Here is a 26,106-nt window from a genome sequence, read left to right as displayed (position 1 = left end):
AGCTCATTCCAGAGACTTGGTCCAAGTACTCAAAAGGCATGACTCCCACGAGACTTCAGGTTGTACCTAGACACAGTTAGTAATCTCTGGTCAGCTGACCTAAGGGAACGCACCGGGACATGTTTGTGGATGATTTCAGAAAGATATTTAGGAGCCCCTGAGTTTAACGCCTTAAACACAAACAGGATGACCTTAAACCTGATGCGATAAGAAACAGGGAGCCAATGCAAGGCACGTACGACTGGTGTAATATGTTCAGACCTCCTGGTAGATGTTAACAACCGAGCTGCAGAGTTCTGAACCGCCTGGAGGCGTGCTATTGGAGCTTGCCTAAGCCCCGCATATAGCGAATTACAATAATCCAGCCTGCAGGTAACAAAGGCATGGATTACAGTTTCCAAATGACTATGGGACAGAAATGGCTTAATTTTCGCTATGCGGCGTAGATGAATAAAGCAAGATCTCACAATACCGTTCACTTGAGCATCAAATCTGAGTTCTGCGTCCAGTTTTACCCCTAAGTTAGTGACCACCGCCTTCTGATGCGGTGCCAGAGTGGAAAAATCAAGCCCTTGGGCACCTCTTGGGGTCTTAGGTGGCGTAAACAGAACAACTTCAGTCTTTTGTTCGTTAAAACACAAGAAGTTCTGAGCCAACCATAGCTTGATGTCCTCCAGGCAGTCCAACAGAGGTTGAATGGTGCATAAGCCACCACGCCTAATTGGCAAAATGACCTGGCAATCATCAGCATATAGATGGAATGACACGTCATGTTTACAGAATAGTTCACCCATGGGTAGGAGATATAAGGAGAAAAATAGTGGGGCCAAAATCGATCCCTGGGGAACTCCCCAAGGCAGCTCAGCCAGATCGGAGGAACAGTCCCCCAACCTCATACAAAAACTCCTCCCAGTCAAGTAGGATTCAGCTCTCAAAGATCACCGTGATCAACATGTTGTTAATAATTCTTGGAGAGAAATAGCTCGCACTGTCGGAAAAGACGAGGACGCTGTTAAAAAATGCTGGAATGGCATGTTGTAAACAACAGTAATTTTTACTTCAACGGTTTTAGTGTTGGATGCATGCCGTAGAGCTCCATGCTGCCATGCTGTTTACTGTAGGTCTTTCCTGTTTGAGTGAGACAGGTGAATATTTTATCACTACGTTTTAAAAACCAAACATCTGTGTTGCTCATCCCGCATCAAGAGAGGAGTTTTTCCATTTTTCTCACCAGATGTTCTTCAAATTTTTCATCATCTGGCTCGTTCATACGCCGTTTTACCTTCTAAGAAAAAAACACATATCTTCACCACTCATGAATGTAGTTTTAGGGTCGGTGAAGAATCACTGTGTTAAAACAACAGCTTAGTGACCCAAAAAATAAGTGATGTAAAAAAGGAAACTTTGCCATAAAAATGTGAATACAAATTTAATTAGGATTTCGTTTGTTATTTAAAAAAACTAAAATAACAAATATAATTCATAAAAGCTTCTGATTTAAACATATCAGCATTTGTTTTAGACGTGTGATCAGCGAGCTGCATGTTTGCAGCCTCAACCAGAAAAGGCTTTTCAAACACGAATCTCATCTGACTTCTCCCCATGTTTGTTGATTTGCCTGTTAAACTACTATTGTTGGGCATAACACGCCTCATCAAACATGCTTTCAGCAGCCATTAGGACGACAGAGGCAGAGCTGCCAGGGTCTCTCCCACTGAAACACATCCCTCGTTTATGAGCTCTGCAGCTCAGGTCCTTCTGCTCACCCCTTTCATCTTTTCCTTGCCATTCTCTGTCCTGCTCAGTACCTTCTTTTTTCCTACAATTATCCATGCCCTCCCATCCCCCCATATCCCCTCTCCTCTCATCCTTAATGCTACCTAACACCCAATCTTCCCTTCTCTCCCATTCTCTATCCTCTCTCCATGTCTTGTTTTGTATGCAAGCCCCAAAGGGAGAAAAATGGGTGAAAAGCACTCTCTCTGCACCAGTGTCACAAAAGAGTGGTGAGTCATCTCCACTTATGTTCCTGTCTCCCTCCTCCCACAAAAAAACAAAAACAAAAAAACAAAACAAACAAAAAAAAACATAGGCATACAGGAGAAACACTCAAATTACCTGTTTGTGCACTTACAGGAAGACGTGTACAGATGCACAGACAGTGGTGAGAGAGCACACACTCAAGTGTGCACACAGATTCCACCGCAAAATTAAAACTCAAATTACATCAGAGGTGCTTTCAAGTGGACTCATCCAATTTGGCCACTGTGAATAAAGTTGTGACTGTACATTTCTGCACACAGTCAAGACCAAAAACATAAATAAGCATCACAGATGCATGGACTGGAAGTAACAGAATAATAAAAAGAACAACATGGTAAAGAAAGAGTTAAAACAATCAAAATTATAAATATTGCATGCAGCCATGATTGTGATCCTGATTTTAAGACATAAAATACTCTACCTCCATCTGCTGGTAGAACTAGTATATTGCATTGTCTATCTATCTATCTATCTATCTATCTATCTATCTATCTATCTATCTATCTATCTATCTATCTATCTATCTATCTATCTATCTATCTATCTATCTATCTATCTATCTATCTATCTATCTATCTATCTATCATCTATCATCTATCTATCTATCTATCCATCCATCCATCCATCCATCCATCCATCCATCCATTTTCTGAACCCGCTTACTGGTACTGGTTACTGGTGCCCAACTGGTACTGGTGCCCATCTCCAGTGGTCAACGGGCAATCAGGCGGGGTACACCCTGGATAGAGAGCCAGTCCATCGCAGGGCAACACAGAGACACACACACACACACACACACACACACACACACACACACACACACACACACACACACACACACACACACACACACACACACACACACACACACACACACACACACACCGAAGGACAATTTAGACAGACCAATTAACCTAACAGTCGTGTTTTTGGACTGTGGGAGGAAGCCGGAGTTCTCAGGTAAATATATTCTTTATAAATAAAAAAGTTTAAAAAGGGACATAATCGGACCAAGAACATCCTAAATGAGATAAAAGAAAGAACTTAATAGAAACAAGAAACTTTCTGATCTTTGCTGGCATGATGGTTTGTTCATATGAAATCAGGCTGCTGTGCACGGACATCAGAGCCCTCACCTGATTACTCTTTACAGAGACCTGCTTGTGAGCTATTCAGACGCATGAAATATTAAAAGCGTGGAGTTTCCGTTTCACAGACGGGGGAGAGAGAAGAAAAGCAGGCAAGCGGGCAAGAGAAGGATAAAGAAAAGTCCCAGAGCAGTTGGATTAGGAGGAAAAAACACATCAGTAACCCTGGGAGGGAGACGAAGACGGATGGAGGGAGAGAGCACCGAAAGGTAAGACAAAGGAGTGGATGAATGTTTACGAGTGATCAAGCGCTCACCTTGAGCGTAACAGTAGATGCGGAGCTGGTGGAAGCAGCTGAAGATAGATTAGCTGGTACTGCTGTAGTAAGAGGCTGTTAGGAGGGCAAGTTTTAAAATTCTGCTTCCTCTCTTTGAAACCTTAGTGGGACGACTTCTACCCAGGCAGAAACGTTGGACTGTAACCAGGAGCATGATGATCCCCAAAGCCCCCAGAAACCAGAGGAGGAAAACAGGGACGAACGTGGAGCCTGTGATGAAGAGGTAGAACCCACTCTAGGGCAAAAAATAACCAAACAAGGGATTTGTAGCAATAGTTTATTGTTTTTGGCTTGGATGGTTTTTATTTGGTTTGTGTGACCAAGAAGGCTGGAGAAGATCTGTGTGTCGGTGCAGAGACTTCTCAGCAGGAGGAGGTGATGACCACACACACACAGGACGATGAGAACGGCCTCCCGCGGTCTAACCTGTCAACAGAGGAGAAGACGGCCGATGCATCAGTGCCGCCTACTCCATCCATCACAAAGAGTAGGGCACACACTCGTAACTCGTTCGTGTTAGTCACGAAGTTGGATATTATATCCATGCAGCCTTTTGAATTTACCTTTGGGCATTTTTGGACAGTTTCTGATTTTCTAATGGGACAAAAGGTGACGGATTCAGAAAACTGTAGCTAAATCAGATGTCATCCCTCAAACATCACACCATTAGCCTAGAAATGTAGAAACCATAGCAGTAGCTAAAGATTTTGCTCTGCAGGTTGGTCTAGGCATGCTCCGTTGTCGCTTCAGCAGGTCTACCATTGGCTTGGCTAGGTTTAGGCCTAGCCAGTCACAGCATTCAATGTTTGCAGAGAGACGTTGGGTCGGCTTAGCACCATAACTGCTGAGCTGCGACAGAGCAAAACTACAAAGATGGCAGCGGCTCAGGAGTGGTGCTCATTTGAAACCCATTTAGCATCAACTTTGGACAATTTATACTTGATTCAGATACTTAAGTCATTTATTTCGAAAAAGGAAATTTGCTTCTTCTTTTTCTTTGACGGCCTTTGGTGGACTGCTCCAATACCACCATAGACTTTTCCCCATGACTGAGCTCTGTCTATGGGTCGTGGCCAGGATGGCTCGCCAGGCTGACACTTCAGCAGAAACTGCTTTTCTGTCAGGATTCAAAAGAATAAAATCAATTTTTGATTCAACATGTACGTTTTTATACATCAGCCAAAGTGTTACTTTAAATCTCGTCTTCATATTCACTCTGTGTGTTGATTCATAATTGTCTTCTTTCTTATTAAACACAGTGAAGTAATCACGTTTTTTTTTTTACCTTCGGCTGACGTGTTTCGGCTAGAACTTCCGCTTTCGTCAGCACGTTTGTGATGTCACTTCCATTCATGTGTGAGCAGCAAAGGACGATGTCGCCCTCTGCTGCCTGCATCCTTCACGCTGATAACACAGTCCTGTGTGTCCCAGAGCTGGCGGCTCTGACAAAGGCGGAAGTTCCGGCCGAAACATGTCAGTCGAAGGTGAAGAAACATCTAAATACCTCACTGTGTTAAATGAGAAAAAAGAAGATAATTGTTCGTTATTCTGCTTTTATTTTTTCATTTTATGATGACCTGAAATGACACCTATCAAAAATAAAACAAATTTGCATGTATTTGATATTGGAGGAATTTGATTGGGTAGGTCTTGATACACAGTGGGTGGGCCCCGGCCCACCCTAGCCCACCCATAGTCATGCCCCTGTTTGTCAGAACTTCAAGCTTTTCCAAATTTCATCTCTATATGTTTATCAAACACACATCTGAACATTGAGGCATTCCTGTAAGTCATATGAGCCTAAAGGAGGCGTGTCTTTTTCAGATCCACCACCCGGACCGTGTTGGTACTGTCTCAGGTCTCTGGACTCAGAGTTCCGTCCCCAAACCAGCGAAAAGGTTGTTATATGAACATCTTACAGTTTTTCTTTTGGTTTGGCTCATTTCTTGAAACAGAAATTATGTTCTCAAAATAACACGGACAAACCTCCAAACCTCTTGGCAAATGTTCACAACAGAATGGCATTTCTCATTCATTTTATCAAACGGGAAATGCCTTAGTACGTCTCAATTGTCTCAGTGCATCTTTGCAAATGATTAAGTACATGTAGCCTACAGTTATGCAGTTAGCCCACATTTAGCACATTTTCCAAATGAATAGATGTTGTAGATCTAAACCGATTAGTTGATTCTCAGTCTAATGATCATTCTCTCCAAAACATGTCAGCATGATTTCATTGTGTAAGTACTCGCATGCACAACTGTCTGTTCAGTTGTCAGAATTGGTCAAGAACATAATACCATGAATACCATACATGAATTTCTTTAAATATTTGATACATCGATGACAGTCATTGACAGTCAGTTGAAACTAGACTAACGAACGGGGAGTGTCACACACAGGTGTTTTCCATGATTGTGTGCTGCCAAACACAGATACTGTATATAGAGCTTGACCAGCACCGGTCCAGTCTCTGAACATGGATAGACAAGGTCAAGCAAATGGACAAGGGGAAGTTCTTCCTCAAGGAAGAGGAGGAAGAAAATGTTCATTTTCTTTTGACTTATGTATGAAACTTTCTTTGCGTGTGAATAAAAAATGGTTATAATTTTCTTGGTAGAGTGAGTGCAATCTGTGATGTCAAACCTTGGAGGCTAGTCTTTTTGGTTATATTGTTGGTCCTCTGCCATAGTGACAAAGCATCTAAACATTTTGTATGGCAGTACTCACACAATGCCAAAGGGATGATGCATTTTGGGGGCACTGACCATTCAGATTAGAAGGAAATGTAGTTTTGACACGAGTGAACTGTTTTAGGAGAGAAATGAGCTTTTGCAGGTAAACCATGTTGTTGTGATCAACCATCCAGGTTTATTTTGACAAAAGCACCAAGAATGATGAGAATGTCCGATCTGTGTCGAGAAGTGAGCCAAACCAATGGAGAAAAACTGTAACAGAATAATAGATGGTAATTCTATTTTCAGTTAATTTATTTATTGAAGACATTTTTTGTGCTGGAAAGAAGCACAGATCATTTGAACTTTATTCTAAAGACTCTCATCAAACCAAGTTTGAAGCGGTAATGATCTGTTGCTGTTGCCCCTGTGTGGCAGGAGGACTCTGACTCTGATCCATCACTGACAGTTAGTGGCCAGAAAGTGACCTACCAAACAGACCCTCGACCTCACTTTGGGGTAGCTTGGTCTTCCCATTCCCCAGGTCGGCCCCTGTGGGGCAGCGAGGGGCCCTGTTGGGGTCAGAGAAACCAGGAGAAGACTGACCAGACAGACACCTGCCCCCACTGCCACCTGGGGTTGCCCCTTGACACCCTGCGCTGGCATGAGGTTAGCACAGGCATGCGCTTACTATCAGATGTTTACCAACGAGACACTAAATGTTTTCTTTCTCTTCTCACAGGCAAAGTGTCTCCAGTTTGATGGGTTGGGGAGCTCAAAGGAATAAAACAGTCATTGTCAAACAAAAATGCTGTTTGTATATTATTTTATAGATAAATATCTTCTGTCTGAATGAGAAAATCCCAGAAAATCTTTAGAACTGTTAGATTTTTGTGCTAAAATGTTTCTAAATGAGTAAATAAATATGTACCGTGAGTCCTTGTGCGATTGTTTCTTTTTTAAATTGCATATTGACGCACAATTTTTGCTGCATTTATTGAGCATCAGTAACATTTTCACTTCAGCTTTGCTGTTTTTAGTTACTCTGTCACATTTCAAAACATCAAGTTGTGGTATCTAAAGCAGGCGACTCGAATGGGGTTTCCAGTACGTTAGAATACTTAGATTAATTCAGAGTTTTCCAAAAAACAAGTTTAATTAAATGATCAGAAACAGTGCAGACAGCAATGTTTTCGTGTATTTGCTGCATCTGACCCTGGACTTTCACACCAGCACTGAGTCAGTGGACAGTGAGCTTCTGGAGCTGGTTGCTGCATGTGAGTGTCTACATTTCCTGGACATCATAGAGAAGTTGCTGCAGTTAGACTGAATCAAAGGCTGCTCCTCAATATGATCAGAGTAAGAAAACACTTGACTTTGCTTCCAAACTGAAACGGGATGCCAGCTGTAAAGTAATACATTTTTAAAAATTCATGAAGATATATTTAATATTTTCACAACTATGTGTAGTAATAGTGTTTTAGTCCCAGTCATTTGGAACTTGACAACATTATTTCTAACGTTTAATTCAAATTACATTGTTAATATGAATAAATAAATAAATAAATAAATAAATAAATAAATAAATAAATAAATAAATAAATAAACAAATAAATTAATAATAGAAAGGACTGCGCAGTGGCTAGAGCTGTTGCCCTGCAGCAAGAGGGTCCTGAGTTCGCTTCCCGGCCTGGGATCTTTCTGCATGGAGTTTGCATGTTCTCCCTGTGCATGCGTGAGTTCTCTCCGGGTACTCTGGCTTCCTCCCACAGTCTAAAAACATGACTGTTAGGCCAATTGGTCTGTCTAACTTGTCTTTAGGTGTGAGTGTGTGTGTGTGTGTGTGTGTGTGTGTGTGTGTGTGTGTGTGTGTGTGTGTGTGTGTGTGTGTGTGTGTGTGTGTGTGTGTGTGTGTGTGTGTGTGTGTGCTTGATTGTTTGTCCTGTGTGTCTCTGTGTTGCCCTGCGATGGACTGGTTCTCTGTCCAGGGTTTACCCCACCTGATTGCCCATTGACCGCTGGAGATAGGCACCAGCCTCCCATGACCCTACGTGGACAAAGCGGGTTCAGACAATGGATGGATAAATAAATAAATAAATTAAAAAATAAACAAAGAAATGTTTTTTTAAATATTTAGAATAACGTGAACATTTAGTGTTAACTTTATTTATTCAGAATTGATTTCAAACTTTCAGATTTAACTTTTATTTTTGCTGTTTTTAGGTTTTATAAAAATTATTTAGATTTCATTGTTCATATCCAAAAAAGTCTAAATATTCATATGAAAAACTTCTATTTTCAAATGTATTTAAACTTTTTTGTTTTAACTTTATATATTTAGAATTGGTTCAATTTCAAAACTATTGTTATTTGAAGCCAAATGCTGTGAAAAATAGCCGTAAACCTTTTAGCTTTACAATCAGCACCCCATACACGCACGCACACACACAAATGTATGATTTTCATTCATTTTGACTGAAGGTGAAGATCTAGAAATGAAGACATCAAAGAGCAGCAAGACCATGTATAGGGATGACTTCTCTGTCTGCAGAATTTCCCTCCTGAACTTAATTTTACGGCTGCAGTCATCTTTTCCAAACAACACGTGTGCAGCTGATCTCCAGCTAAGGGATGCATGCACAAAACATGTTATAAAGACTGAAGCATTGAGTTTGGGTGTAAATGTGTGAATGACTGATTGTGTTGTAAAGCGCCTTGGGGGGTTCCAGGACTCTACAAGGCGCTATATAAAATACAGGCCATTTACCATTTTGCTTGTTTAATCATTCAATAAACCAAAGGAGCAGAAACCAGTCATGTGGTATGGTTGTGTTTATGCTTTTCTCGGGGCGATGGGGTGAGCTGAGGGTGAGATAGTCAAGAATGACCTAGTTTATTTGTACTGTGTGTGTGTGTGTGTGTGTGTGTGTGTGTGTGTGTGTGTGTGTGTGTGTGTGTGTGTGTGTGTGTGTGTGTGTTGGGGGGTGGGGTGGGGTCTTCGGATGTGCACTAACACGGCATTATTTAAAGTAACAGTTTAAGTTGCGCCAGGAACACAATGAACTCTTGTTTGAACTACAAAGGGAATTGAGTTTCATCCAGTTCATTTAAGTGTGTTGAAAATTCCTCACGTTAAATCATGTATTAGGAATAGTTTAATTGGTCAAATTCAGCATTTTTAATTTACAGTTTTTCTCCATTGGTTTGGCTCATTTCTTGAAACAGAAATTATATTTTCAAACCTCTAAGATCATTTGGCAAACACTTACAGTTTAGCACAACACTATAGCTCACCTGCAAAAGCTCACATCTCTTCCAAAACTGTTCACTCAGGCTTCAATCTGAATCCCTTTTTCATTTAAACAGTCAGTGTCTCCAAAATGGCAAAGATCCTTCTCAATAGCTTTGGCTCATTTCTCGACACAGATCGGACATTCTCATCATTCTTGGTGCTTTTGTCAAAATAAACCTGGATGGTTGATCACAACAACATGGTTTACCTGCAAAAGCTCATTTCTCTCTTAAAACAGTTCACTCATGTGTCAAAACTACATTTCCTTCTAATCTGAATGGTCAGTGCCCTCAAAATGCATCGTCCCTTTGGCATTGTGTGAGTACTGCCATACAAAATGTTTAGATGTTTTGTCACTATGGCAGAGGACCAACAATATAACCAAAAAGACTAGCCTCCAAGGCTTGACATCACAGATTGCACTCACTCTACCAAGGAAATTATAACCATTTTTTATTCACACGCAAAGAAAGTTTCATACATAAGTCAAAAGAAAATGAACATTTTCTTCCTCCTCTTCCTTGAGGAAGAACTTCCCCTTGTCCATTTGCTTGACCTTGTCTATCCATGTTCAGAGACTGGACCGGTGCTGGTCAAGCTCTATATACAGTATCTGTGTTTGGCAGCACACAATCATGGAAAACACCTGTGTGTGACACTCCCCGTTCGTTAGTCTAGTTTCAACTGACTGTCAATGACTGTCATCGATGTATCAAATATTTAAAGAAATTCATGTATGGTATTCATGGTATTATGTTCTTGACCAATTCTGACAACTGAACAGACAGTTGTGCATGCGAGTACTTACACAATGAAATCATGCTGACATGTTTTGGAGAGAATGATCATTAGACTGAGAATCAACTAATCGGTTTGGATCTACAACATCTATTCATTTGGAAAATGTGCTAAATGTGGGCTAACTGCATAACTGTAGGCTACATGTACTTAATCATTTGCAAAGATGCACTGAGACAATTGAGACATGTACTAAGGCATTTCCCGTTTGATAAAATGAATGAGAAATGCCATTCTGTTGTGAACATTTGCCAAGAGGTTTGGAGGTTTGTCCGTGTTATTTTGAGAATGTAATTTCTGTTTCAAGAAATGAGCCAAACCAACGGAGAAAAACTGTAACAATTTGGTATTTACACCAATCAGGTAAACCAATATGTACGTTGACTCGGAATTACACATTCCACACTTAAGTAATCGATAAATTAATTTAAATATTATTAAAATTGTTAGAATTTTTTATATAGTGTATTTCAAGAAAAAAATCACAAATTGATTCAGAACCAAAAATATACAGGTATTATAGAAACACTAACATGCAAGGAAGTTGATGAGCAAGATCATCATCATCATCATCAATAATATTAATAATAATAATAATATACACAAGACTAGACTTCAGACTTCTATTTCTCTTTATACAGTCACTGATTTCCAACTGAATTTATTTATTGAATATAAAAGTGTTGACATTACACGTTTTGGTAAAAACAAACAAAAGCTTGTTTTATTAGCACAACCAAATATGCAAAAATTAAACAAAAAGGATTCAGTATAAAACACAAAAACGTGAACAGAGGATCATTTTTGCTACGTCACCTTGAGAATACAGCATCCTTTACCTGATTGGCTGGATAGACATCATGCCAAGTCACGTGACTGGGTGTTGCCATCTCACGGCAGCATGGTGAGCGGCTCGCTTGCTCTGTCAGCTGACCACAGTCCCGCCGTCGCCACGGTGGTGCCCCGCCCTCCTGTGTTGTTGTCATCTCACATTGTCTGCGAGGATCACCATCACTACCGAGGTCTGCGGAGCTACCGAACGCGAAAATGTCGTCGCTGCTCAAGCCGTTTTCGGTCTGTGAGGGTCCGTGTGAGAGCTGCTCAGCCCGGAGGAACAACCTCCATCAACAGCAGCAGCGTCTGGCCGCGGAGCTGGGCTCTCCGCCCGTGCATCGGATGCTAGATGCGGCTAGGAGGAACCTGGCGGCCGCTGCCCCCGGGGGGAGGAAAATCACCCACCCCGGAAAAGCTATTCTAGCAGGTCGATTTCCTCACACACGTTAAGCATGTAGTAGCGGCAGACACACAGCACAGCTTAATCTCAGCCCATTAAGGCTCTCCGTGCAGAACTGGGTCATACACTCCCAACCAGTAGCAGGGATGCTACAGCAGTTAGATGGCACAGCCACATGTGTCTTCTATATATTATCACTATACTCACCTGTATAGTCAAGTAAACTAGCTGAAAGGTTTAATTCATTTAATCAGATCTGTCTTCTTTCTCTTCTAATGTTTCTTCTCAGAACATTCAGGTACAATTCTTGACCTTTCTCTTTTCAGGAGGCATTGCAGGAGCAATAGAGATCTGCATCACCTTTCCTACAGAGTACGTAAAGACCCAGCTGCAGCTGGATGAGCGGCACAACCCGCCCCGTTACAGAGGGATTGGTAGGCCACCGGGACTTCCTGTATGAGGGCCGATCTCTGAGCTGAGCTTGCATGGGTTCCCCTCTCATGGCGGATGTTGTTTGCACAGGTGACTGCGTGAGGCTGACCGTGCAGGATCATGGACTCAGAGGGTTGTACCGGGGTCTGAGCTCGCTGCTCTATGGGTCCATACCCAAATCTGCAGTAAGGTGAGGATGCAGGCACTGGAATAAGACACTTTTAAGTCAGACATGATTAATGCAACTGAATGCAACTAATTCAAATGAAATTTATTTATGAGATGTTTTCTAAAATTTGCCTTAATTCCACTTCAAGGTAGAGCTAAGCCGATACGTTTTTTTGAGGCCGATACCGATGCTGGTTGTCAAGTCAACTTTATTTATAAAGCACTTTACAACAACATAAAAGCCGACCAAAGTGCTTAACAAGCCAAAAATAACAGAAGTTCCCTAAAAATAAGATAAAAAGTTCATCCCAAAGTAAAAACATGATAAAAACAAACATATCAAACTGACATAAAAGCTACTAAAAACAGATGCATTCTCAAACTGAATTAAAAGCAACTGAGAACACTGGTGAGTCTTTAAAAGTGATTTAAAACCCGACAGTGACGAAACCATCCTAATCTGAATTGGGAGTGCATTCCACAACCTTGGAGCTGCTACTGAGAAAGCTCTATCACCCCTGAGCTTTCTCTTTGTTCTCGGCACCTCCAGGAGAAACTGGTCGACTGACCTCAGTGACCGAGACGGGGAGTGAGCAACTAAAAGTTCACAAGGATACTGCGGAGCAAGGCCATGTACAGCTTTAAAAGCCAATAAAAAACCCTTGTACTGGACCCTAAAATCCACAGGCAGCCAGTGCAGCGAAGCTAAAATTGGGGTAATGTGCTCCCTCTTCGAAGGATCTTTCATGGCGGTTAAAACGAAGAGTCGGAGTACCCGGCCCGGAGGGTTACCGGGGTCCCACCCTGGAGCCAGGCCTGGGGTTGGGGCCCGTGAGCGAGCGCCTGGTGGCCGGGCTTTCGCCCATGGGGCCCGGCCGGGCCCAGCCCGAACCGGATACATGGGCTCGTCCAACTGTGGACCCACCACCCGCAGGAGGAACATGAAGGGTCCGGTGCAATGCGAATCGGGTGGCAGACCAAGGCGGGAGCCTTGGCGGTCCAATCCCCGGACAAGAAAACTAGTTTTTGGGACATGGAACGTCACCTCGCTGGCGGGGAAGGAGCCGGAGCTTGTGGCAGAGGTTGAGCGGTACCGGCTAGATATAGTCGGACTCACCTCGACACATTGCATTGGCTCTGGAACCCGAGACCTGGAGAGGGGTTGGACACTCTACTTTGCTGGAGTTGCTCCGGGTGAGAGGCGGAGGGCTGGGGTTGGCTTTTTGTTAGCCCCGAGACTCTCTGCCTGTGTGTTGGGGTTTACCCCGGGGGACAAGAGGGTAGCTTCCTTGCGCCTTCGGGTCGGGGAACGGGTCCTGACTGTTGTTTGTGCTTATGGGCCAAATATCAGTTCAGAGTACCCACCCTTTTTGGAGTCCCTGGGACGAGTGCTAGATAGTGCTCCATCAGGGGACTCCATTGTCCTGCTGGGGGACTTCAATGCTCACGTGGGCAATGACAGCTTGACCTGGAGGGGTGTGATTGGGAGGAACGGCCCACCTAATCAGAACTCGAGCGGTGTTTTGTTATTGGACTTCTGTGCAAGCCGCAGTTTGGCCATAACGAACACCATGTTCGAACATAAGGATGCCCACCGGTACACTTGGTACCAGGGCAGCCTAGGTCACAGGTCGATGATAGATTTTGTAGTCGTATCATCTGACCTGCGGCCGTATGTTTTGGACACCCGAGTGAAGAGAAGGGTGGAGCTGTCAACTGATCACCACCTGGTGGTGAGTTGGATCAGATGGCAAGGGAACATGCCGCGTGGACCTGGCAGACCCAAACGCATAGTGAGGGTCTGCTGGGAACGCCTGGCAGAAGAACCTGTCAAGACGGTCTTCAACTCCCACCTCCGGCAGAGCTTTGACCACGTCCCGAGAGCAGTGGGGGACATTGAGTCCGAGTGGGCCTTGTTCCACTCTGCGATTGTCGAGGCGGCTGTTGCTAGCTGTGGTTGTAAGGTGGCCGGTGCCAGTCGTGGTGGCAACCCCCGTACCCGCTGGTGGACACCAGAGGTTCGGGGAGCCGTCAGGCTGAAGAAGGAGGCCTACAGGGCGTGGCTGGTCTGTGGGTCTCCGGAGGCAGCAGACAGGTACCGGATAGCCAAGCGGGGTGCAGCAGTGGCAGTTGCCGAGGCAAAATCTCGGGCGTGGGAGGAGTTTGGTGAGGCCATGGAGAAAGACTATCGATCGGCTCCAAAGAGGTTCTGGCAAACTGTCCGGCGCCTCAGGAGAGGAAGGCAGCAACTCGCTCACACTGTTTACAGTGGGGATGGGGAGCTGCTGACGTCAACTGAGGCTATAGTCGGACCGTGGAAGGAATACTTTGAGGAGCTCCTCAATCCCACCAATGCGCATTCCGAGGAGGAACCAGAGCTGGGAGGCCTGGGGATGGACTGTCCGATCTCGGGGGCAGAAGTTGCTGAGGTAGTCAAACAACTACACAGCGGCGGAGCCCCGGGGGCGGATGAGGTTCGTCCTGGGTATCTCAAGGCTATGGATGTTGTAGGGCTGTCATGGTTGACACGTCTCTACAACATTGCGTGGTCATCGGGGGCAGTTCCTAGGGAGTGGCAGACCGGGGTGGTGGTCCCCATCTTTAAGAAGGGTGACCTGAGGGTGTGTTCCAACTATAGGGGGATCACACTCCTCAGCCTCCCTGGAAAGGTCTACTCCAAGGTACTGGAGAGGAGGGTCCGATCGATAGTTGAATCTCAGATAGAGGAGGAGCAATGTGGTTTTCGTCCTGGCCGTGGAACTGTGGACCAGCTCTATACCCTTGCAAGGGTGATGGAGGGGGCATGGGAGTTTGCCCAACCAATCCACATGTGCTTTGTGGATTTGGAGAAGGCTTATGACCGTGTCCCCAGGGGCACCCTGTGGGGGACGCTCCAGGAGTATGGGGTGGGTGGCTTTCTGTTAAGGGCCATTCAGTCCCTTTACCAGAGGAGCGTGAGTTTGGTCCGCATAGCCGGTAGTAAGTCGGACCTGTTCCCAGTGAGGGTTGGACTCCGCCAGGGCTGCCCTTTGTCACCGGTTCTGTTCATCACTTTTATGGACAGAATTTCTAGACGCAGCCGTGGTGTGGAGTGTGTCGAGTTTGGTGGCAGGAGAATCTCGTCTCTGCTTTTTGCGGATGATGTGGTCCTCCTAGCTTCATCCAGCTCTGACCTTCAGCTCTTGCTGGGTAGGTTTGTGGCCGAATGTGAAGCGGCTGGGATGAGGATCAGCACCTCCAAATCTGAGACCATGGTTCTCGACCGGAAAAGGGTGGCTTGCCACCTCCGGGTCGGGGGAGAGGTCCTACCTCAAGTGGAGGAGTTTAAGTATCTCGGGGTCTTGTTCACGAGTGAGGGTAGGAGGGATCGGGAGATCGACAGGCGGATTGGTTCGGCGTCTGCAGTGATGCGGACGCTGAGCCGATCTGTCGTGGGGAAGAGGGAGCTGAGCCAGAAAGCCAGGCTCTCGATTTACCGGTCGATCTACGTCCCAATCCTCACCTATGGTCATGAGCTTTGGGTAATGACCGAAAGAACGAGATCGCGGATACAAGCGGCCGAAATGAGTTTCCTCCGTAGGGTGGCCGGGCTCAGCCTTAGAGACAGGGTGAGGAGCTCGGACATTCGGGAGGGACTCGGAGTAGAACCGCTGCTCCTCCGGATCGAAAGGAGCCAGTTGAGGTGGTTTGGGCATCTGGTCAGGATGCCTCCTGGACGCCTCCCCGGGGAGGTGTTTCGGGCATGTCCTGCCGGCAGAAGGCCCCCGGGTCGACCCAGGACACGTTGGAGAGGTTACATCTCCAATCTGGTCCGGGAACGCCTTGGGGTCCTGCCGGAGGAGCTGGTGGACAAGGCCGGGGAGAGGACGGCCTGGAGCTCCCTAGTTGGGATGCTGCCCCCGCGACCCGGACCCGGATAAGCGGAGGAAGACGAAGACGACGAAGTGCTCCCTCTTTCTCGAACCTTGTCAAGGCAAACATTGACTGATGTGCAATGCGTATTTTCTTTTATCCTTTTCTGTCCAATCCATTTTTTTTTTCATCCATCCATCCATCCGTCCATTTTCATCCGCTTATCCGGAGTCGGGTCGTGGGGGCAGTAGCCTAAGGCGAGAGGCCCAGACTTCCCTCTCCCTAGTCACTTGGGCCAGCTCCTCCGGAGAAAACCCAAGACTTTCCCTGACCAGGTGAGAGACATAGTCCCCACCCCCCCCACCCCCCACCCCCACCGTGTCCTGGGTCTACCTTTAGGTCTCCTCCCGGTTGGACGTGCCCAGAAAACCTCACCAGAAAGGCGTCCAGGAGGCACCCTGACCAGATGCCCGAGCCACCTCAACTGGCTCCTCTCAATGTGGAGGAGCATCGGGTCTACTCCGAGCCCCTCCCGAATGACCGAGCTTCTCACCCTATCTCTAAGGGAGAGCCCAGCCACTCTTTGGAGAAAACTCATTTTGGCCGCTTGTATCCGTGATCTCGTTCTTTCGGTCACTACCCAAAGCTCATGACCATAGGTGAGGGTAGGAACGTAGATCGACCGGTAAATCGAGAGCTTCGCCTTCTGACTCAGCTCTCTCTTCACCCCCGACAGACCGGTACAACACCCACATCACTGCAGATGCAGCACCAATCCGCCTATCGATCTCACGCTCCAGTTTTCCCTCACTCGTGAACAAGACCCCGAGATACTTAAACTCCACTTGGGGCAGGACCTCATCCCTGACCCAGAGAAGGCATTCTACCCTTTTCCGAATCAAGACCATGATCTCAGATTTAGAGGTGCTGATCCTCATCCCAGCCGCTTCACACTCGGCTGTGAACCGCTCCAGCGAAAGCTGAAGATCACGTTCTGATGAAGCCAACAGGACCACATCATCTGCAAAAAGCAGAGACCTGATCCTCAGGCCACCAAAACGGATGCCCTCCACACCTTGGCTGAGCCTAGAAATCCTGTCCATAAAGGTTATGAACAGAATCGGTGACAAAGGGCAGCATCAAACTTAACTTAAATAAACATTTAACATTAACTAGAAGAAACTGGACATTTGAAAACGAACAGAAAGAAATTGACAATAACCCATTTTGTAAGTAGTGGCAAATATTGAACCATTATAAAGTGTACTTAGAATACTACTTATATTCAAATTGGTTCTCCCAGGTTCGGTACATTTGAAATACTCAGCAACCCGATGCGTGATCACACGGGTCGGCTCAACAACACAAGGAGCCTCGTGTGTGGTTTAGGAGCTGGGGTAGCCGAGGCCGTGTTGATCGTCTGCCCCATGGAGACACTAAAGGTCAGTTGCACTTTTCTCCTCCTCGCTGTGAGCCAAACACATTCCGTAAAAACATAAAACTTCTCCACGTCTCCCAGGTGAAGCTGATCCATGACCAGTGTTCCCTCCGACCTCGCTATAGAGGCTTCTTCCATGGAGTGAGTGAGATTGTCAGAGAACAAGGTAAGAGAGCAGGAAAACTGCTTCTGCTGGAATTTATATGGATATTTGTGGAATTCTGAAATGTTTTAACTGATGTAGGTTTGAGGGGGACTTATCAAGGCCTGACACCAACGGTACTGAAACAAGGAAGCAATCAGGCCATCCGGTTCTATGTTATGACCTCTTTGCGAAATTGGTACAAAGGTGAGAAACCGGAAACATCCTTATGGGATTAGCTGATTAATATTCGTTTTATGTCTTTCTGTTCTTTTGTGCAACCATTTGCCTTTTTTCACCTCAGGTGATGATCCCAGAAGAGAAATGCACCCAATCGTCACAGCGATGTTTGGAGCAACAGCAGGAGCCGCCAGCGTTTTCGGAAATACGCCTTTAGATGTTGTTAAGACCAGGATGCAGGTAAGAATGATGCCAATTTTTTTTTGTCTGTGAGGAAAACACCTCACAACCAGATGGATTTTACTGAAACTATCAGGAAGTAATTACTGTTTGACTACAAACTATTAGATTTAGGAGTTGATCCATTGCTAATAGATTGCGCAAGAGCCTTTGATCTTACATGAGATTTTATTTTGAAACTCCGAAGTAGGTACCATATCTGTTTGCGGCCCTGCACCTGCTGATGACATCACACTACACTATTGGCTGGATGTTGGCATTTTTGGTGTAGGAGATTATGATTGGCGCGGACAAATTACGTTGAGATACAGGGCTGCCAACCGTTACAATATTACATGGGGGTAACACCGTGGTCTGTAAGAGCGGTGGCGGTGGGGTGTCAATGCGAGTTTGGAGCCCTGGAGATAGAAGAATTTGGTTGCTCCGGACAAATTACGGTATCACGTTGGAACGTTGACATGGAGGAATTTTCCCAAAGTTAGGTTAGCACGTTGACGAGGAAAAATTGGTTTCGTCCGGACAAATTGCACAAGTTACAATGGCATGCAATGTGTTCAGGTAGCCGGGTCTGCTCGGGATTGTAGTTTTTGCTGGCTGTAGTTCTCCTTCGTAGGAAACCTGGACGACTTTTACAGAGAAATTGATCAATGCCTTTGTATCTGATATTTGTTCCAATAAATAATCCAAGACTGCACACTACACATATAATTGTATATATACTTGAATGAATTTGCTTACGTGAGAAAAATGTTTAAAGAGATTCTTATGAAATGGGACGATATTTTAAACAGCTATTGAACAAATATCAAGTAAACAACAAAACAAATTAAGTATACAGAGTTTAACACTTACACAAACAGCAAAGGGTGTTCATTATTTAAATAATGCAAAAATTAATTTATTTTTGTGAGCCGCTCTGCTGGTAGAGTCTATTAGTGCTTAGCTGATGTAATAGATTTGGGTGACATTGCCCTTGTGTGACATCATCAGCAGGCGCCGTGCCCTGAGCACGTCTGGTACCTACACCCACAGGTATCATATAAATAGGTGCAATGCGGAATGGCACTGCTTATGGGAGCTGTCGTAGTGACCGGCTAAAAAAACACATTTATTATGATTTTTCACAAAATCAGACACATGGTATGATAGTTAAACTATAGATGCAATTAAATACAATGAAGAAAACATAAAATCCCAACAGGTTGGCTAGGAAAGTCAATAGTAATCCCACGTGATCAGTTTTCAGTACAATGGCTGGTGCACAAAAAACAGGCCTAGTTGCTCGGTCTGCGTTGACTCTGGAGGGTGAGAAACACATTCAACATGGCAGCGGCGATGCCGTTAAACTCTTAAGCGCCCAATGCGCGTCTATGTATTCATGTCTGCCTACACCGACATAAAGGTTGGTGGGTGATGTGCATTCCTGTTAAGTTAGACCGTATACTTTTTTTTTCATTTCTCAGGGTTTAGATGCTCATCGTTACAAAAACACACTGGACTGTGCCTTCCAGATCTTAAAACACGAAGGACCACAGGCGTGAGTAAATCCACATCCTGCTCCTTTACAGATTTGATTTTCCATCCATCCTCATCTTCATTCCTCCTGCAGGTTCTACAAGGGCACGGTCCCTAGACTTGGCCGTGTTTGCCTGGACGTGGCCATAGTCTTCGTCATTTACGAGGAGGTGGTCAAATTGCTGAACGGCGTGTGGAAGACGCAGTAAAAGCTGCGAGGGAGGAAGCACACATCAGTGCCTCACGCTACGCACAACTCAACACCTCTATTCTAGCTCATCCTAGCTGTCTACATCTCTGACCAGATGACATGTCATCTTGACCGGTGTCCACACTGTTAGATAACGTACCGTGATTTAACACAGTGAAGATGAAGAGAAGGACCGATTTTCCTATTTTTCTGTAAGGATATCAGACAAGATAGGATGCTTTTATTTTGAAGGGCAGAGAAGCAAAGTCATAAAACATTGCTGACATAACAGAACTTCTTCAGATGAATTCTTGAATTAAATAGCAGTTTTACTGTACCCCAAAGCTTAAATATGGAAAAACTAGTAAATAAAAGGGACATAATGAGACGGGTGCTTTTATTTTTGTTTGAAATATTCCTTTAAAACCCCTAAATGCAAAGAATGTTTGTAACACATCTTCAACACATTTTATTTTTAATGCATCAAAACATGACCCGTTTTTGTTCAGCAACTACACAGCTTATAACGTTCATTTTTCAAATATACTTTCATTTTCCCACACATCAGCATTGGACCTTAACTCATTCACTGCCAATGACAACTAAAGTCGTCATTTGCATTTTTTTACTGTGTGGGCATTGGAACGAGCCCCCGCACCTTGAGAACATCTCAGCTCTAAAGCCGACCTTCACCTGCATACGTCACACATCACATGATCAGGAAGCAGAAAATCCATGTGTTAGGAGATCGTTTTGGGCCGCTGCTGTAAAAAAAAGTGAGGCGCGAACCGGAAAAGCTTCTGCCGATCACAATTCAACAGCGGATTGTGAAAGAACAGATAACGCTCAAAACGCGCTGATTCTTCCTGATGTAAGAGGTGAGTCTCCTCTTTGTTTTGGTGTCGACATCATCCTAGCACGCAACGTTCTGTGACTCAAGTGCTGGCAGCGAAGGGCTTTAACAGTCAGGAAACGGCTGGCAGCGAATGACTTAAAGAGCAAGTCACCCCCAAATCAACTTTTTTTAACTGATAAACTATATAAATGTGTGTCTAATCGTGCTGCAGACACGTGTAGTCAATAGTTTTGCACTACAGTGCATTTTAGTTAAAATTTTAATTTTCTGCCTAAAACTGTCTGTGCTGTGCTGTTGTCAGGTAAAAACTCATTTGAATTTAAATCCGCCATCGCAATTGGTTAAGAGGTACCCTAGAGCATTAGCTTGTACCGTATGATGTCACAATGTTGTTGTGAGTCTGTGTGTGTGTATGTTTATGTATTTAGCAGACGCTTTTGTCCAAAGCGACTTACAAGTTATAATCGGCACGTTGCCCTTGAGGCTAACAACAACAATTTCCAGTCGTAGGTGGCGGTGAGGCAGCATGATGAATCATGAAGAGGAGGGAGCAAGGAGTGGACAGTAGAGAGGGGGGACAGGTGCAGGGAGGGTGCTAGTTTAGAAGATGCTCTCTGAAGAGCAGGGTCTTCAGGAGTTTCTTAAGTCGAAAAGGAAGTCCCTGTTCTTGTAGTTCTTGGTAGGTCATTCCCCATTTGTGGAAGGAAGCATGAGAAGAGTGGATTGTCCTGAGCGTGGTGTAGGCACTGCTAGCCGACGATCCTGTGATGACCGGAGCGGCCGGGCCGAGATGTAAGCCTTTGCAAGAGGATTCAGGTAGATGGGAGCCGTACCATCTCGGACTTTGTATGCTAGTGTTAGCAATTTGAATTTGATGCGTGCTGCTAGCGGTAGCCAGTGGAGCTCCATGAACAGAGGGGTGACGTGTGCTCTTTTAGGCTGACTGAAGACCAGACGCGCCACTGCGTTTGGGACCATTTGAAGAGGTCTCACAGTACAGGCTGGAAGACCAGTTAGAAGGGAATTGCAGTAATCGAGGCGGGAGATGACTGTAGATTGCACCAGGAGCTGGGTGGCATGTTGTGTTAGGTATGGTCTGATCTTTCGTAAGTTATACAGCACGAAGTGGCATGAACGGGCAACAGAAGCAACATGATCTTTAAAGGTCAGGTGTTCATCAATCACGTGTGTGTGTATTTGTTAGCGGCTCCGCCCTCTTGGTCAGCTAAGCAACGGCATTTGTTGCATTTTTCAAACAGGAAGTGGGAGTGGAGTAATACTCTGGTAGGAGGTGACTTGCTCTTTAACATGTCAGAGTCCTTCTATACTTGAGCATCGTCATCAGTTGTCATGGAGATTTCACTGATATTCTGCAGCTTTACACACACACGCACACTAAAGCCGACAACAATGCTTACTGTCGACATTGGATCCTCTTGGGCAGATTTAAGTTTTCCTTTGTGTGGAAGGAAAACCAAAATATATCAGTCACATAAGTTTGATGTACATGATAATAATAAATGTGATTATCAGAGAAAATCTGTGAGCCTGTGTTCAGATAGAGCAGGAGTCTGCAACCTGGGGCCGTGGAGCCACAAGCGACTCTTTGGACCTTCCACGGTGGCTCTTAACCCAAACCCATGTTTAAAATGCACGTTTAAGCAGTTTTACATGGAGATTTCTCCCCTAATTTGTGCAGCGTAACACCTGTTGTATAAAACAACATTGGTGCCACAGACAATGAACTGTGAAGTGAAATCCGAGAGGTGATAAACATTTATTAGCACCTAAATGCATGCAACTGGGACAGTAAACGTGGTTATCCCAATGTGGGACATGACTAGAACAGCTCTATGTATGCAGCTCGGCTGAAAGCACGGCAGAAGAGATTAAAGGCTGGAGGAAGGCATTACCACTCCCACCTGTTAGCTAAACCTGCCCACCTGTCTCCTCACAGCGCAGGATTTCCCTATTTAACTGGTAACGTCTGATGTTGATGAAATAATAAACGTGATTCTCTGCTGAAATAGTTTTTTTCCCCTAGTTTTTAACCACAGAGGGAAAATCCATCAGCAGTCTAAGGATATGATTTAATCACAGCACATCAAGCTGATCTTTGGTGTGCATTAAGTTAGGTTCAGTAAATGACCCGAGTCCGACTGTACAGCCTTGCGTTGCTGCTGTGTTGTGACTGACTCAGATGTCTCCACATTAGAGACAAACGGAGGACGAGAGAGTCAGGCCACTTGTGGCTCCAGCTGCCGGGTCTATAGACACTAGAAGATGTATTTTCTTCTGAAGCAGTGGCAAACGGACGCATTTGGCTATCTTCTCCATCTGGAAACATAAACAAGTTAAAAGGTTTAGGTGTGACTTTAAACAATTAGTGACAATAATCTGAAAATCATCCCACTCACATTCTGAGACACTTGTCTTTCCCACCACTGGCCACCCTTTGTCCATCAGGACTCCAGTCCACGGCATAAACCTACAAACACAAAGTGAAACGTGTAAATATGAGTTTATAAAGAAGAGGCCATGATGAGATTCTGCTGCTTGCCTCGTCGGCGTGGCCCGGGAGGTCCATGTTGAGCTTCCCGGTCTTCACGTCCCACACCTTGAGCGTGCTGTCGCTGCTGCCGCTGACCAGCAGCCTGCTGTCCGCCGACCACGCCACCTGATACACAGATCCCACATGACCACGCAGAGATGTCAGGTACCTGTGGGTGAGCAGAACGATTCACATGAAGTGTTACACCTCCACCCTCTGGACAGATGCAGAATTACACAGATGAGTTTAGGATTCCATCAATCCACCTACTTTCCAGTACGTCCATCCCAGATCTTAATGGACTTATCGAAAGAGGCGGAAGCGAGCAATCGGGTGTCTGGGGAGAAGAGCACTTCGTTGACCAGGGCGCTGTGGCCGGTCATCCTGGCCAAAGGTTTCTTCTCCTCTGCGGGATTCCACAGGAATAATGTGAAATCATCCGAGCCGGACACCAAGCGCTCCGGAGCAGATCCCTGCAAAATGGGAAAATAATTAAAAGGCAGAGAACACAAAGACGCTTCAGGGAAACTTCTACTCCTTAACCAAGACGGGTACTCACTCGGACTTTTTTATATCTCTCCAAGGCCCTCTCTTTTAACTCCTCCACTGGAATGAGAAAACATCAAGTGGGAATATTTCTTTATGAAGATCTAAAACGGTTTTTCTTAAATACTAAAATGTCTTACAGGATCCGGTGAGATCCTGCGGGTTTACTGTGGCAGTCGCAGGTTCAAAAGCTCCAGTGCGCAGGACGTAGTCCGTGCTGAGGGCCAGGGTGTTGACCCAGTGGGCGTGGCCCTGCAGGGTCCTGCACTGGACGCCCTGAAATCAGCAGAGGGATTTTAAAACGTTTGGTCTCTTGCCGCCACTTGTCGAGAACTCAAACCCCCGGGACGTGCTTACATCTTTGGCTCGCCACACTTTAACGGTTCGGTCCTGGGAAGAGGTGTAAAGAAGTCCATCTCCTCCCCATTTGACACACGTGACCGACTGAGTGTGTCCAGTCAAGATCTTCTCACAGCGACCCAGGATGGTGTCCCAGATGCGTATGGAGCCATCCTTGGAGCTGCTGGCTAAGAAGCGGCACTCTGGATTGCTGTAGGAGAAAAGGAACTATTGTTGGACTCAAACCCAGACAATGCATTGACACAAATGGGGATCTCTGGAAAAATACCAGAAGGGAGATAACGAATGCTCACAGGTGGAGAGGTTCCCAACAGAGCCAAGTGATCCACTTGGTGTGCCCCGTCAAAGTCTTCCCAATCTGTGTCCCCGTCACTGGATCCCACAGACAGATCTGAAGACAAACAAAAATATTAACATGTAGAATTCATCTATAAGGAAACCTATATCACAACTCAGGTGTGACTTAAACACACCTGACTGTTTTTGCAGCCTGAAGCAAGCTTCTTTCCATCAGGCGACCAGACGATGCTCAGCACCCAATGTGTGTGTCCTGAACAGAGTAGACAAATCACAGATGAGACAAATCTTAAATCATTAATTAAATGTATCTTGATGTGCAGTTGAAGTGATTCTATACCTCTGGCTGTGAAGAGGGGCGTCTCAGTCATCAAGTCCCAGAAGCGCACTGTGGTGTCACCCGAGCCGCTGGCCAGATGTCTGAAGATAACACAGATAAAAATAAATATGCACCTGTGTTTATCTCCCCCTTTAAACCACAATGATTGCTGGCAAATAACAAAACAATAGCTAGAAGTTATTCACTGTGTTTTAGAGTTACTCACTTGCCAGTGGGGCTGAAGGCAGTAGAAATGACAGCCTCTGTGTGTCCCTGTAGCGTACTGGTACAGCGGGTCACAGCCCGAACTTTGAACACAGCCTGAGGCTGGTACACCACCGGCAGAACTTGTTCTGTCTCGGCTCCAAGAGTCCTAACACAGGACCGCAGCGTGGACACTACCTCTGCTTCTCCGTGCACAAAAAAAGCCAGAGATACAGGCTCATCCTGCAGTGGATGATGGGAGAAACATTAAATTAAAGTTCAAACTTCTGATTCATCTGAATAACTGAACCTTTCCCTAGTGAACATTGTTTTAGCATAGCTCTAACTTTTTCCCCATCAGCAAGTAGTGTTAAGGCACCTTCTGCAGCAAGGCATTGCACACAAGTTGAAGTTTGTCAGGAGTGATGTCCAAAGGCACATCAAAGGGTGAGCCCAGAACTTCCCCATTCTCGTCCTGAAACTGGATCAACAGCCTCTCAGTGTCCTCACTTGTCATGTTTCTGTTTAATTCTGATCCAAACCTGAGAGAGTAAAAGCAGCCATGTCAGACACATCAGCAGATGCTAATCTCTAGCAGAGGGGTTGGGTCTGCATCACACACTAAACAGACAGTAAACAAATAAATAAGTACATACAATTCGCCGAAACAACGTGCTTATTACTTCAATTCCTGCTAGAAGTGTCGATTTCTGCAGGGTGTTACTGTCAGCTCTCAGCTTTAGCCAACTTTCATTATAGCTAGCACATTAGCTAACGTTGACTCAATCACAAACTTAAAATAACAACCGGATATATATATATATATATATATATATATATATATATATATATATATATATGTGTGTGTGTGTGATTAAATAATATTTCAAACGATAAATCAGAAACAAATATACTAAAATTGATCATAATGTGACAGCATTCTTTCGCCATCACTACAGCTAACTCTGCTAGCATGCTATAAGCTAGCATTTTAAACGTCTTCAAATCCTGTTAGCACCAACTGAAGAACAGGACAATAACGTACTCTTGTTTATACCATTTCCGTGTTATTTATATTTCAACCGACAGGCAGCCAAAAACAAACGACTTTAACATTTACCTTTAGCTTAGCAGGGGACATAAGCCTCACACGTGTACTCTGCCAAAGAGCCTTACGACAACGTAAACACGCCAGGAAAAAATCCATTCAAAGCGGCGTTCGCGCAAAGGATTATGGGCAAGTGTTGAACTCTTTCGTCACAATCGGTCACAATCATCTCCACTCCAGTAGTATTTCTGTAGTCTAAACTAGGCCTTGATAATAATAATAATAACAATAATAAAAAACA

At 44.9% G+C, this 26,106-nt stretch overlaps 3 protein-coding genes across 3 annotated transcripts; 2 read left to right on the top strand and 1 right to left on the bottom strand.

Moving 5' to 3' along the window:
- Window positions 1-1,660: 1,660 nt before the first annotated feature.
- LOC129152458 (uncharacterized) lies at window positions 1,661-7,071 on the top strand. Its single transcript, XM_054730898.2, has 7 exons — window positions 1,661-1,704; window positions 3,239-3,400; window positions 3,574-3,691; window positions 3,796-3,955; window positions 5,293-5,366; window positions 6,582-6,812; window positions 6,886-7,071. Exons 1-7 carry the CDS (start codon window positions 1,661-1,663, stop codon window positions 6,928-6,930), a joined length of 834 nt encoding a protein of 277 aa, XP_054586873.2. The 3' UTR covers window positions 6,931-7,071.
- Window positions 7,072-11,150: 4,079 nt separating this feature from the next.
- slc25a1a (solute carrier family 25 member 1a) lies at window positions 11,151-20,012 on the top strand. Its single transcript, XM_015961721.3, has 9 exons — window positions 11,151-11,494; window positions 11,794-11,901; window positions 11,990-12,089; window positions 17,223-17,361; window positions 17,439-17,523; window positions 17,602-17,706; window positions 17,804-17,919; window positions 19,383-19,456; window positions 19,529-20,012. The coding sequence occupies exons 1-9, from the start codon at window positions 11,281-11,283 to the stop codon at window positions 19,641-19,643; spliced, it is 1,056 nt and encodes a 351-aa protein (XP_015817207.3). The 5' UTR covers window positions 11,151-11,280; the 3' UTR covers window positions 19,644-20,012.
- Window positions 20,005-26,025, bottom strand: nle1 (notchless homolog 1 (Drosophila)). The gene is made up of 13 exons (XM_015961720.3): window positions 25,878-26,025; window positions 25,137-25,299; window positions 24,780-25,000; window positions 24,575-24,654; window positions 24,411-24,487; window positions 24,231-24,328; window positions 23,935-24,127; window positions 23,718-23,853; window positions 23,591-23,637; window positions 23,302-23,504; window positions 23,041-23,200; window positions 22,898-22,968; window positions 20,005-22,817 (listed from the first exon to the last, which is right to left on the bottom strand). The coding sequence occupies exons 2-13, from the start codon at window positions 25,272-25,274 to the stop codon at window positions 22,805-22,807; spliced, it is 1,437 nt and encodes a 478-aa protein (XP_015817206.1). The 5' UTR covers window positions 25,275-25,299; window positions 25,878-26,025; the 3' UTR covers window positions 20,005-22,804.
- Window positions 26,026-26,106: the final 81 nt, after the last annotated feature.

Source organism: Nothobranchius furzeri, chromosome 10 (genome assembly GCF_043380555.1).
Source record: "Nothobranchius furzeri strain GRZ-AD chromosome 10, NfurGRZ-RIMD1, whole genome shotgun sequence".
NCBI classification, from domain to species: domain Eukaryota; kingdom Metazoa; phylum Chordata; class Actinopteri; order Cyprinodontiformes; family Nothobranchiidae; genus Nothobranchius; species Nothobranchius furzeri.
This window is presented reverse-complemented; position numbering and strand designations above follow the sequence as displayed.

What these genes read in the sequence shown, in the direction of transcription:
- LOC129152458 (XM_054730898.2), top strand. Translation starts at nt 1,661, where the DNA reads ATGCTTTCAGCAGCCATTAGGACGACAGAGGCAGAGCTGCCAGG. An exon ending in GAGGGAGAGAGCACCGAAAG is followed by an intron (nt 3,401 to 3,573) that starts GTAAGACAAAGG and finishes TTGAAACCTTAG; the next exon opens with TGGGACGACTTCTACCCAGG. An exon ending in GTCCCCAAACCAGCGAAAAG is followed by an intron (nt 5,367 to 6,581) that starts GTTGTTATATGA and finishes CCTGTGTGGCAG; the next exon opens with GAGGACTCTGACTCTGATCC.
- slc25a1a (XM_015961721.3), top strand. Translation starts at nt 11,281, where the DNA reads ATGTCGTCGCTGCTCAAGCCGTTTTCGGTCTGTGAGGGTCCGTGTGAG. An exon ending in CGGAAAAGCTATTCTAGCAG is followed by an intron (nt 11,495 to 11,793) that starts GTCGATTTCCTC and finishes TTCTCTTTTCAG; the next exon opens with GAGGCATTGCAGGAGCAATA. An exon ending in AAACACGAAGGACCACAGGC is followed by an intron (nt 19,457 to 19,528) that starts GTGAGTAAATCC and finishes TTCCTCCTGCAG; the next exon opens with GTTCTACAAGGGCACGGTCC.
- nle1 (XM_015961720.3), bottom strand. Translation starts at nt 25,274, where the DNA reads ATGACAAGTGAGGACACTGAGAGGCTGTTGATCCAGTTTCAGGACGAG. An exon ending in TGTTGGGAACCTCTCCACCT is followed by an intron (nt 24,128 to 24,230) that starts GTGAGCATTCGT and finishes TTTCTCCTACAG; the next exon opens with CAATCCAGAGTGCCGCTTCT. An exon ending in AAGTGTGGCGAGCCAAAGAT is followed by an intron (nt 23,854 to 23,934) that starts GTAAGCACGTCC and finishes TGCTGATTTCAG; the next exon opens with GGCGTCCAGTGCAGGACCCT.